The sequence below is a fragment of the Pipistrellus hanaki genome (genome assembly GCF_964339955.1).
Source record: "Pipistrellus hanaki genome assembly, chromosome: 10".
NCBI lineage: Eukaryota > Metazoa > Chordata > Mammalia > Chiroptera > Vespertilionidae > Pipistrellus > Pipistrellus hanaki.
The window spans coordinates 48,116,537-48,129,938 of record NC_140512.1 but is presented as its reverse complement, the minus strand read 5'-3'; the positions used below and the strand labels follow the sequence as shown (position 1 = coordinate 48,129,938).

Genomic DNA, 13,402 nt, shown 5'->3' with positions numbered 1-13,402 from the left:
TCAATGATTCTCTCTTATCATTATGTTTCTCTTTTTCTACTTCTCCCTTCCTCTTTGAAATCAAGAAAAATATATGTTTTTTAAAAAAGGACGGACATGGGCTGGAGAGGGGGTCAATGGGGGGTTGGGGAAGGGGACATATGAAATACTTTCAACAATAAAGAATTATTTTTTTTAAAACCATTAGAGTTATATCCATCAGTATAGGTGAATCTTATAAATATACACAAGACACAATAGTATTTATAGTATTATTTTATATAGATAAAATTTTGAGTGCAAAACTCAATTATATTATCTAAAGATATACAAATAGGTGCTTATAAAGAAAGTCAAAAGACTGATGACCATAAACGTTGGAATAGCAGTTAATTCAGAAGGAAGGATAAGGTTGTGGTTTGGAAGGGACACAAAGAGCTTCTGTTTTGGCTATCAGTGTTTCCTTTCTTGACCTGCATAGTGGTTACACTTGTATTCACCTTATAATCAGGCATTAAACTGTACTTTTATGTAGCATGCACCATTCTGTGTGTTATTTCACCCAGAAAAGTGCTTAAGAGGACATAGAAAGAAGGGTTAACTTTGAAAAGAAATAGGAACACTTCTCGCCCTAACTAGTTTTGCTCAGTGGATAGAGCGTCAGCCCGTGGACTGAAGGGCTGCAGGTTTGATTCTGATCAAGGTCAAGTGCCTCGGTTTGCAGGCTCAATCCCTGGCTCCCATCAGGGTGTGTGCAGGAGGCAACCAATGTTTCTTTCACATGGACATTTCTCTGTCTCTGTCTCTCCCTGCCTCCACTCTCTTAAAATAAAAGGACACTTCTCCCTCTGAGATAGAAAAGAGGGAAGGATGAATGAAGGTATAATTTAAACTGAAGGTTGTGTTTTCCCTGAAGTAGAGAAAAAGCTATGCTAAGAATGCAATAGAGCCCTTCAAGAAATTGGTAAATGTTTATGACAACAGTTTATAGGAATGGTGAAGTAACTAAGCCACAATGGCTAAAGGATTACTCAACAATTTGAAGCCTTCGGTGAAATTTTTACATAACACCGTACGTTTTTGATTGCCTGTCAAGTAAACTCGTCTAAGCAAAATTTAATGTTATTCAACGTTTCCTACAAGGCCAAGGAAATGTATATGTGAAAATAAATTAAATATTCTAAAGAGTTGGTGTTTTAGAGTAGTATTCAGTATACATCAAAGCATACTGAGAGTTTAGACAAGGTCAGGGAAAAAACATCCTCTTGGTTTGAACATGATAAAACTAGCATAAAAGGAATGATAGTAATCCCTACAGAATGAGAAGACATGAAAAATATTCGGTTCAAATCACATTGTTGGAATTTATTCTCAAGATTAGAATATAATTAGAAGAAATGACAGATGTGTTGCTTATATAATAACTTGACTATATATATAAAATATATATTGTTGAAAACTGAATGAAGGTAAGCTAATTTAAATTGAACCCGTGTGTGCAAACTGATTTTCTTCTTTCTTGGTTTAATAAAGAATTAAAATTTATCTAATTTTCTAACAGAAAATTTTGTCATTACCCATGCACTCATTTTATACAATCCTGCTTCATGGCATCTTTATGTTCAGTTTTATTCTGTGTAATCTTGTGACTACAGGTACTAGCACAATTCTTTCTTTTATTCAGATGGGCCAGTTTTACTATTCAGCCAAAGCTTTTGATGTCCTAGAGAGGCTGGATCCTAACCCTGAATATTGGGAAGGCAAGAGGGGGGCCTGCGTGGGCATTTTCCAGATGATCTTAGCTGGGCGAGAACCCAAGTAAGTGCACAGACAACAAACACTGCCTCTACTCACTCGCTGGTTTGTGAGGGAAAAGAATTGTTTTCGTGATGGCATCCTCTTCTGAAAACTCAAAGTTATAAAATATTTTAGAGTGATGAATAAAAATAAAACTTTTTGATGTTATATATTTGTATCTGACCTTTTTCCTCCTGAAAATTTTTATTTTAAAACCCAATATTGGGGACATCGAGCATACTACAGCTCTCAAATATAAGAGCAAGATAAATATTTGCCTCTAAATGAATTGTCATTGCATAAACAAAGTCTTCTTCAATCTCTTCTATCTTTTCTTTGCCTATTAGCTTTTTCTTGTCTTTTAGTTTAGGCCTCAAAGAATTAGGAATGCAGTAGATGTAGTTAATAATTTTTTCTTCATTTGCCTCTAATATTCCAGAAAATACTAAGACATTAGATTAAATAAAATTAAGTGGCTTGTAGCTTCATTTCTAACAAAAAATGAAATGTTTAAAATAAAATTCAGTGTTCTAAAAATAACTTCATGGACTGTATTTGTTACTGATGTATGAATAGGAGGTGTGATTATTTTATAAGTAAACAGTCTTTCAGAAATTACTTCCCGCTTTGTATCTACTTCCAGTCCTAAATAAAAGTTTCAAAGAATTTGGTTAAGTAAAAGAGGCTGTTTGAGGGGGGAAAATAAGTTAACAATATGAGAGAACTCTTAGGGGAGAGGATCAATATGCAGTTGCCTGTAAATTTGATAAGGTAGTAGGGAAGTTTTAGTATGCATTAGTTAAAACACTAATTATGATTATAATTAAATTTAAATTACTTAAAACATAAATACTGTGCATTTGCTAACTCTTGGTTTTTAACTTTTTTCTTTTCCGTATTTTTAATATGTCATTTTTCTTGAAATCATCCATTCCTCTGGCTTTGTAAAATTTCACAAATATGGCTGTGATACCCAGTTTATGGTAATTGTCACCTTAACCAAAGAGAAATCTGGGACTCAGACAAGTTAAGTAACTTGTTAAGAAGGAGCTAAAAATGGAACCCAAGTCTGCCCCCAGCTCATTGATATGCCCCCTTTCTACTCTGTCATGCAGGATAAGCACAAAAATGGAAATACTCATGTCTTATTAAGACAAAAGATTAATACATGTGTATAGATAGTATAAGTAAACAAGGAAAACTTGGGTTGGTTTAAAAGGATATCATAGGATTTTCCTTTTACTATGCTACCGTAAGATAGAACGCTAGGAAGTTTGTAATTGGTTTATGAATACATAGGGAAAGAGTCTGTTACCAGAAATGCCCTACTAGAAGTATATGAAGAACAGTTAAGAGTTTATCTTACCTAATAGTATTCATTCTCTATTAAAACACTTTGTCCTTTCAAATTCTTTCCTCAGAGAGACCCTTCGAGAAGTGCTCCATCTGTTGAGAAGCACAGGTAACACCCAAGTAGAGTACATCATCCGGATCATGAAGAAATGGGCCAAAGAGAACAGGGTGCCTGTGTGACATCCCTCCGGAGGCCTAGGGAACCAGTCACTGCCTTGTCAGGAAATTGGGAATTATTTTCCTTGAGTTTAATGTAAGATGCAGGACTCTATTTTATTGACGTTTTCCTTCCTTGTTCTTCAAGCCACAAGACCAGTGACTGCTTAGACTTGCCTTCAGGCTGAACAAGTGCCAGAGTCTGTGCTGTGGCCCTGTGCGATCTGACCAGCAATAAGACTTAGAACTTATCCGGTGCCTTTCTTCCAAAAATACTCAGAATACGGGAATGTAATTTACTGACCTTAAGGAGAACAGCATAACTTTGTTCTTACATTAACATCCTATGGTGTTTTCTCCAAGCTGCAATAACACGTCATTAATGCTCAAGAGTCACCATCATTCTATTATCTTATTTTTAGCCATCTCTGTACACTATCCCTTGTTACTAGGGAATTCCATAAAGAGTTTTGTAATGTGTCTCTGAATCTTGGGAGAACAGAAGTTATAAATAGCTATATGATTCTAAGAATGTCAGTAAGAACCTTTATCCAAGCTGCCCGTTCATTAATAGATAATAGGCTTAGGAGTTAATCTTTCAATAACTGAATTCTTGATGATAATAACATGTCGCAGTGGAGTAACACTGCAGTTTTTTAAAAGGTGAGTACTATGAAAAAAATCTGTGTGGTACATTTAAGGAACTCTCATTTGTCATTTCTTCATTATATTTTAGATAACAAAACAGGTTAGGTTTTCCCTTCATGTGTCTTGCTGAATAAACATCAATTTTGAAAGTAGGGCCGCAAAGGCTATGTGTGTGCATTATGGCCATGCATTAATGTAATGATGTAGGACATGGGTGTGTAGAGCCCTATGAGCGATTTCCTAATGGCTGGGCTCTATCCTAAGTAATATCCCAGCCCCATGTTTCTGAGCTTTCTCAACATAATCCTATTATACAACTGAGCATTCTTACGCTCACAAGCTATTTTCAGAAAATAGACCTGCATGTTTTTATGTACCAGATCACCTTTGTTTCTACACCATATTTTTTTCTTTGAGTTTAAGGCACCCCGTATTACAGCTGTAGAAAGTGCAGAGCCATCTCTATGGATGAAGAAGGTGTATAGACTAGAGATGGGACCATGGAGGGAGTCAAAGCAGCTAAGGAGAGATGGTCCAAAACCTCAGATACTTCTGAACAGTTGCAAAGCTTCTTTCAGCTCTACTCAGGAAGATGACCGGTTTTCTTGTCTTTTATCTTAGACCCAGATCTAAGCAGTTCAGAGCACAAATCAAAAGAAACTGGCCTGAATAACTGAATTTTAGAAAGCAAAGTTACATCCTTTTTCATATGCTAAAACTTCTCTGTTTCCTCAATACGTTGTTCCTACTTTTTCAATAATTGGTTCTCAGCATCCAACGTACTAAGTGCGTTAGATCTGGGCAGAACCTGCTATAATTTTTAGAATCTTTCTTGTTATTCTTAAAAGATTAGGAAAGGTAATAGTGGAAAAAAGAAGAAACCCTTTGGTGGCTTTTGGCAATGAAATGCGCCTTCCAGTTAATTGCTGTTATTTTCAAATTCCCTATATTTGAAAAGCTTTCCCACTGATGGTGATTTACTTTTAAATGAGCAAATGAGCTTTTTTTGAATTTAATACTTCTCCCTACGTTTTTCTGTCTTTTTGGGGGGTGTGGACCGGATATTCCAAAAATAGCAATTCCCAGAATTTTAAACTAATTCTTAAAAGTTTTTAATCTGTAGAATTGAACAAAAACCAAAAACTATAAAGACAAGTTTAGGAAAGATACCATCCAGTTCCGCCATTCTGGATAGCTGCTTCTAAAAGGTCTTGGCATGGCCTCAAGACTGCAGCGTGGTTTGCACAACCGCTTTTCTCCAGGAGAAAAGAAAGGAAGAAAGGAAGTCCAGGCCCAGGAATGCTGTGTAGCGGGTGCAGTGCATAGCATCTGAAAGGTTAGCATGGCCGTGGTGCTCAGGCAGGCGAAATAGCCGTCTCAGATGGTGGATGAGGAAGAATTGAATTTATTTAAGGAAAGGAGTTGGGAGATTGGGGGCAGGGGGAGATATCTCAAGGGAAGGCCTGCACAGCACCAAGCCAAGGGACACTGGGGCGATGATGGCAGCACTCAGGAGCTGGAGTTTCATCCTCATATGCAGTCAGTGGGTTTGGGGACTGAATCGGTGGGCTTGGAATGCGGATGGAATGCAGGTGTCCGATCAGGTGTCTCCAGGACGGTTCCAGTTCCTTTTATGGTCTGATTCCTGGTGTCAAGCAAGTTTTTCCCCTCCCTGGTCTTCATTCTCCGGTGGCAGGAAACTTACGAATGGCCTTTCAGGATCACATTGCCCTCTATCCTAACAGCATCCAGGTAGTATTTATAGTCTGTAGAAAATATTGTAAATGTAAAAAAAAATAAAAAAAAAAAATTACAATTATTTTTGTACTTCAAAGTAATTATTCTGTAACATATTAAAATTAAAGTTTATTATTTGGTTCTTATTATGATATTCTAAGTGTAGTGAGTGCGAACCCTGGGTATGTCATGTGCTTTCTCCCCTTTCTTTCCTGACCCCAGAGTGAAGGGAAAAAATGTTTGGCCCTAGCCGAGTTGGCTCAGTGGATACAGTGTCGGCTTGTGGACTGAAGGGTCCCAGGTTCAATTCCGGTCAAGGGCATGTACCTTGGTTGTGGGCACATCCCAGTAAAAGGGGTGCAGGAGGCAGCTGATCGATGTTTCTCTCTCATCGATGTTTCAAACTCTCTATCCCTCTCCCTTCCTCTTTGTAAAAAATCAATAAGCCGGGACCGGTTTGGCTGAATGGATAGAGCGTCGGCCTGCGGACTGAAAGGTCCCAGGTTCAATTTCGGTCAAGGGCATGTACCTTGGTTGTGGGCACATCCCCAGTAGGGGGTGTGCAAGAGGCAGCTGATCGATGGTTCTCTCTCATCGATGTTTCTAACTCTCTATCCCTCTCTCTTCCTCTCTGTAAAAAATCAATAAAATATATTTTTAAAAACTACATTTAAAAAATCAATAAAATATATTTATATATAAAAAAAATAGCCCTAGCTGGTTTGGCTCAATGGATAGAGCATCAGCCTGAGAACTGAAGGGTCCCAGGTTTGATTCTGGTCAAGGGCACATGCCTGGGTTGTGGGCTTGATCCCCAATAGGGAGTGGGCAGGAGGCAGTCAATGATTCTCTCTCGTCATTGATGTTTCTATCTCTCTCTCTCCCTTTCCCTTCCTCTCTAAAATCATTAATATATTTTAAAAATAAATATATAAATAGAATACATGTTTTTTACTGATTTTAGAGAGGGGGGAGAGAAAGACATCAATTGGCTGCCTCCTGCACACCCCCTACTGGGTATTGAGGCCACAGCCCTGACATATGCCCTGACCAGAAATCGAAGCAGTGACCTTTCAGGGCATGGGACAGTGCTCAACCAAGTAAGCCACACTGGCCAGAGCATGTCATTCAAATTTTAAGTTACAAGCATGTGCTAGGATGAAAATAAAGGTAATATAGTGACCTAAAGAATGGCAGGGTACTGTAAAAGCAATGAAATGCTGGGCTAGCATTGCTTATACATTTACTGAGGAAAACCAACAGTGTCAAGTAGGTTAAATAGAAAAGGCTAAATGGGGGCAGTGAATTGTAAGCTGAAACTTGAAGTACAAAATTTAACTAGGTAGGGAAGATGCAGATATCAGATGACCAAATAAAAAATAGTCAAACTCTGACAGGAAGGTAGGAAAAAAAGTAGTTTATTGATATTTTATATTTAAGGTATCTTTCAAGGTGAAAAATAAGGTGGTATTATATATGTATATTTTACAACATCAAATTAATGTGTATAAAAAGATAAAATAGCCGAAACCGGTTTGGTTCAATGGATAGAGCGATGGCTTGGGGACTGAAAGGTCCCGGGTTCAATTCTGGTCAAGAGCATGTACCTTGGTTGCGGGCATATCCCCAGTGGGGTGTGTGCAAGAGGCAGCTGATCGATGACTCTCATCGATGTTTCTAACTCTCTATCTCTCTCCCTTCCTCTCTGTACAAAATCAATAAAATATTTTTTTTTAAAAAGATAAAATACATTTTATCATTTATTTATTTTTATTTTTAAAAAATATATTTTATTGATTTTTTACAGAGAGGAAGAGAGGGATAGAGAGTTAGAAACATCGATGAGAGAGAATCATTGATCAGCTGCCTCTTGCACACCCCCCACTGGGGATGTGTCCACAACCAAGATACATGCCCTTGACCGGAATCGAACCCAGGACCTTTCAGTCCACAGGCCGACGCTCCATCCACTGAGCCAAAACAGTTTTGGCCATTTTATCATTTATTGATCATAGTATGGAATTATAGACATTGTCCAAGAAAAATGAGGATTAAGCACATTATAAAATCATCCCATTAGAACAAAATATAAGCCTTCCAAATTAACAGAAGTAACATACATAAAACAAAGCAAATATCATTTTGTGGGCTTTAAAAAAAAGGTTGAGAGGAGAAAATGTGACATAAGATAATGTGGCAGATCTATGCTCAGACATACCTCTCATGTCAAAAATGTAAATGAGCTTAACACACCTATTAAATGAAAAAGATTGGCAGGTTGGATCACAAAGCAAAACCTAACTCTGTGCTGTTTACATATGAATGTTGACAATAAAAGATGGCAATAGTACAATCAGGAAAATGCAGATAAAAAGAGAGCAGGTATCATAATCAAAGAAGGTTGAATCCAGGTCAAAATCATTAAGCAAGCCAAAGAAACACACTTTGAATGATAAACGGTCCATTTCTCAATAGAGATATAACAGTTATGAACATGCATCAAAGGAAATAGCATCAATATTAAAAAAAAAAAAGTTATGGTGACAGTTGGAGTAGATTTACAGTTCATGACAGTTGAAATGGAAAAAAAAATTTAAGAAAAGCATATAGGTAACTTAAATATCCCAACTACTAAGGAATATATTGTTAATATAGCTTATACATTGAAAACAGAGAACATACTTCCTTTTCAAGGATCCTTAAAACATTCATTCAATAAGGATAGCTATGCCTTGGCCAGTGTGGCTTGGTTAGTTAGAGCATCAGCCCATACTCTGAAAGGTCGCAGATTCGATTACAGGTCAGGGCACATACCCAGGTTGTGGGTTGGATCTCAGTTGGGAAGGCAACCAATTGTTAATTCTTTCTCTTTTCCCTCCCCCCTCATGCCTGCCTCTCTTTTGAGAATCAACACAAGCACAGTGCAATAGGTAAACCTCTTCTGTTCCTAAAACTGGCCACAGTGTCTCTGTTCCCAAATTGCTTATCAGTTTTGTGCATATACATGAAGGTACTTTATGTGTACAATATATGAACAATATATTATTTCTCCCTTTTAACGTAGTTCTTTCTCTTTTTATATAAATTGTAGCATACTAAATATTGTTCTGCATATTGCTTTTCTCACTTAAGGATAAAGGTTAGTGATAAAAAATTTAAGATTGCATAGAGCCCTAGTTGGTTTTGCTCAGTGGATAGAGCGTCAGACAGTGGACCAAAGGGTCCCAGGTTCTATTCCAGATAAGGGCACATATCTCGGTTACAGACTCCTCCCTTGCTTGAGACCTAATCAAGGCGTGTGCAGGAGGCAACCAATCGATGTGTTTTTCTCACATGGTTATGTCTATCTTCCCTTTTCTCTTCCACTCTCTCTAAAAATCAACGGAAAAATATTCTTGAGTGAGGATTAAAAAAAAAAAAGTTTCCATAGAATCCCATTGTATGGATTGATTCACGAAAAATGTACACCAAAATTATTTAAGTGAAATATACCAATTGGGCAAAGATAAAATAGTTTCGCCCTGGCCGGTGTGGCTTAGTTGGTTGAGCATCATCCCATGCACCAAGTAGTCACCAGTTCACGGCTGGTGTGGCTCAATGTTTGAGCGTCGACCTATAGACTTGGAGGTTCGGGTTCGATTTCCAGTCAGGGCTTATGTCCGGGTTATGGGCTCGGTCCCTAGTGGGGCATGCAGGAGGCAGCCGATCAATGATTCTCTCTCATCATTGATGTTTCTATCTCTCTCTCCCTGTCTGAAATAAACTCAATAAAAAAAAAAAAAAAGTCACCAGTTCGATTCCCAGTCAGGGCACATGCCCAGGTTGTAGGCTCAATGCCCAGTAGAGGGCATGCAGGAGGCATCCAATCAATGTTTCTTTTTAAAAAAAATATATTTTATTGATTTTGTACAGAGAGGAAGGGAGAGAGAGAGAGAGAGAGAGAGTTAGAAACATCGATGAGAGAGAGTCATCGATCAGCTGCCTCTTGCACACCCCCTATTGGGGATCTGCCCACAACCAAGGTACATGCCCTTGACCGGAATGGAACCCGGGACCCTTCAGTCCCCAAGCCGACGCTCTATCCATTGAGCCAAACCGGTCCCGGCCAATCATTGTTTCTTATATTTTTCTCTCCCTCTCTAAAAAAAAAATAAAATATATATATTTTTAAAAAAAAACATGTTGCCAATGTATCTGTACTAATAATAGCCTTGATGGTCATCATGCCCTCACTCATCATGCCCTAACGTTGTCACAAGATGGCCTTCACAAGATGCCACGTGCACAGCAGAGGCAGGGCCCGGTGAAGGAGAGGGGTTGCAGCAGGGAATGGCAGTAGTGGGCGATCAGGCCAGCAGGGGAGCAGACAGGGGGTGATCAGGCAGGCAGGTAGGCGAGCGGTTAGGAGCCAGTGGCCCCGGATTGTGAGAGGGATGTCTGACTGCCAGTTTAGACCTGATCCCCATAGATGGAAATCCCCCGAGGGGTCCCAGATTGGAGAGGGTGCAGAGCTGGCTGAAGGACTGACCCCCAATTCACGAATTTTGTGCACCAGGCCTCTAGTAGAGCTATAGAGACCCTCATACATAGTTGGTGGAATAGAAATTGATATTTTCTATGGAAGGCAATTTATCGAAGTTAGAAAAACACATATTTTTATTATATTTTATTAATCTTTACTGTTGAAAGTATTGTTAGGTCCTTCTTCCCCCCATAAACCTCTTCCAGCTGCTCCCATCCTCCCTGCCCCAGACCCTAATCTCCCCATTGTCTGTGTCCACAGGTTATACATATATACATATAAGTTCATTGGTTGATTTCTTCCCACTCACCCTTTTCTGCCTTCCCTCTGAGAGGTTCAACAGTCTGTTCATGCTTCTGGGTCTATTTTTGATCATCAGTTTATTTATGCATTAGATTCCACAGATGAGTGAGATCATGTGATACTTACCTTTCTCTGACTGGCTTATTTTGCTCAGCATAATACTCTCGAGGTCCATTAATGCTGTTGCAAATGGTAAGAGTTTTCTTTTTTATTGCCATGTAGTATTCCATTGTATAAATGTACCATAGATTTTTGTTGTTGTTGTTGTTTTATTTTATTGATTTTCCACAGGGAGGAAGGGAGAGGGCTAGAGAGTTAGAAATGTCAATGAGAGAGAAACATCGACCAACTGCCTCTTGCACACCCCCTACCAGGGATATGCCCGCAACCAATATACATGCCCTTGACCGGAATCAAACCTGGGACCTTTCAGTCCACAGACCGACGCTCTATCCACTGAGCCAAACCAGTTTCGGCTGTACCTTGGTTTTTTTATCCACTCATCTGCTGATGGGCATTTAGGCTGTTTCTAAATCTTAGCTATTGTAAATTGTGTTGCTATGAACATAAGGATATATATAATTTTTGGTGCATATATTCTTTCACATATTTTTGATATAGCAGTTGAGCCAGGTTAAACATATTTCATTTGCTGTTTTATTTCCCTTCCTGTGAACTATTTGTATACATTTTTACTAGTATACCAGTATTAGGTTATTATTGTTGTTTCTCCTTGATCTACAGGAATTCTTTATAAATTAGGGAAATTTACCCTTTGTGAAATATGTTGCAATTTTTTTTAAGTTTGTCATGTCTATTAGTTGAAAGGCTCTTTTCCTGTCACCAGAAATTTATTTTAAATAGTTGAAATGATAAAAAATACGTATGCCCTAACCAGTTTGGCTCAATGGATAGAGCATCGGCCTGTGGACTAAAAGGTCCCAGGTTCGATTCCGGTCAAGGGCATGTACCTTGATTGCGGCATATCCCCAGTGGGGGTTGTGCAGGAGGCAGCTGATTGATGTTTCTCTCTCATCAATGTTTCTAACTCTCTATCCCTCTTTCTTCCTCTCTGTAAAAAATCAATAAAATGTTTTAAAAATAAATAAAAAATAAAATATACTTATGCCTTCTCTAGTGTGAGATTATTTAAAATCTCAGCTGATTTCTTCTAAAGTTTTTATGGTTTCATTTTTGACATTTAAAAGCATAAAATTTATGCTTTCTAGTGAATACAATTTTATTCATGTCCATATGCCTATGTTAACTGTTTATTAAATAATTAATTCTTTTCTCACTGATAAGAAATTATTGTAAGGGTATGTGCTGGAAGGTGGGAGTGGCTGGGGAGAGGTTAATGGGGTAAAAAGAAGACATACGTAATAATAAAGCAATTAAATTTTAAAAAAAGAAATTTTTGTATATTCAACAAGAGAAAAACAGAGAATGGAAGAAGGACAAATACAAAAATAGACAATAATTATAAATAGGAAATTTACAAAGAGGAAATTTAAAAGACTAACAGGCATTGAAAAAGATGTTCAAATTCCTTAGTCATCAAAGAAATGCAAATTAAAATAATAATTGCCAAAAATATAACTGGATTTGGTGGTGGCAATGCAGTGAAGGGCAGAAAGTGATACAGGAATTCATATGCACTGCTTCAGCTATTCTGGAGAGCAGCCCCGTAACGTGTTTGGGTATCTTAGGACCCAACAGCTCTCACCTAAGTATTTGTCCCAAATACATTTTCACACAGATCCAAAGCACAAATAAATGAATATGTTCATAGCTGCTTTGTGGTAGTGAGGGAAGAGCAGGAAGCAACTTGAGTGCCCATCACTAAATGAATAGACAAAATATACCATTGCAGATTACTACTCAAAAGTTATAAACCAGCCCAGCCAGTGTGGTGTTGTGGTTGAACATCGACCCATGAACCAAGAGGCATTGAAACATAGGACAGACTGAGGAATCTCAGAGGGAAGGAAGGGTGGGTGGGGAAGAGATTAACCAAAGATCTCTATGCACGCATGCATTACCTATGGACACAGACAGTAGTGGTAAAGGCCTGGGACGGGGCAGAAACCAGGTGGAAGGGGGGAAATGGGAGAGAAATGGGGGACATCTCTAATACTCTCAACAATAAAGATTTAGAAAATATATAGTAAAAAAGGAAACAAAATAAGATATATAACATTGACTTTACAAATTAATAATATATGCATGCAAAATAATACATATTTACAAGCTCCCACACACACGAAAAGTTAAACTTCAGAATTTCTGTTGGAGGTATAGGATGATAAGAAAAATTTCAGAGAGCCGAAACTGGTATGGCTCAGTGGATAGAGGGTCAGCCTGCGGACTGAAGGGTCCCAGGTTCGATTCTGGTCACAGGTATGTATCTAGGTGCCGGCACATCCCCAATAGGGGGTGTGCAGGCAAAAGCTGATGAATATTTCTCTCTCATTGATGTTTCTAGCTCTCTATCCCTTTCCCTTCCTCTCTCTAAAAAAAAAAAAAAAAAAAAAAATCAGTAAAAATATTTTAAAAAAAGAAAAATTTCAGAGAGAGGGAGAGAAAGGAAAGAGATATTGAGAAGGGCCTTGCATAGACCAATGAGGATAATGTTGTGCCACAAACTGAAAAAGCTCCTCAAAGTCACTAATAATCTCCATTTGCTAAATGCTGGAATCATCTCCCAGTCCTCGAGACCTGGCCCCTACCTCTTGCTGGGATCTCCTTTATCTCTCCCCTATCTGTTGGCTGTGCTCCAGCCATTCTGACCTTTCTTCCAACCCTTCAAGGCCACTCCCTCTGCAGATTTTACCTTTGCTTTTCTTTCTATGTGGTACCCTCCTTTATCATCTTCTCAAGACTTTCCGTCTTAAATATGCTGTCCTC

At 38.4% G+C, this 13,402-nt stretch overlaps 1 protein-coding gene across 2 annotated transcripts in view; it reads left to right on the top strand.

Annotated features, from left to right (window-relative positions):
* The window catches only part of IFT56 (intraflagellar transport 56), a 43,887-nt gene extending 38,071 nt beyond the window's left edge, over positions 1-5,816 (top strand). Inside the window, exons 17-18 of one of the 2 annotated variants that reach the window (XM_084896758.1) lie at positions 1,664-1,797; positions 3,198-5,816. In XM_084896758.1, the coding sequence (XP_084752884.1) occupies positions 1,664-1,797; positions 3,198-3,309 (246 nt within the window). In that variant the 3' untranslated portion in view covers positions 3,310-5,816. The remainder of the gene's footprint in view (positions 1-1,663; positions 1,798-3,197) is intronic. The other variant, XM_084896759.1, reaches the window with a different exon arrangement.
* The last annotated feature ends 7,586 nt before the right edge of the window (positions 5,817-13,402 follow it).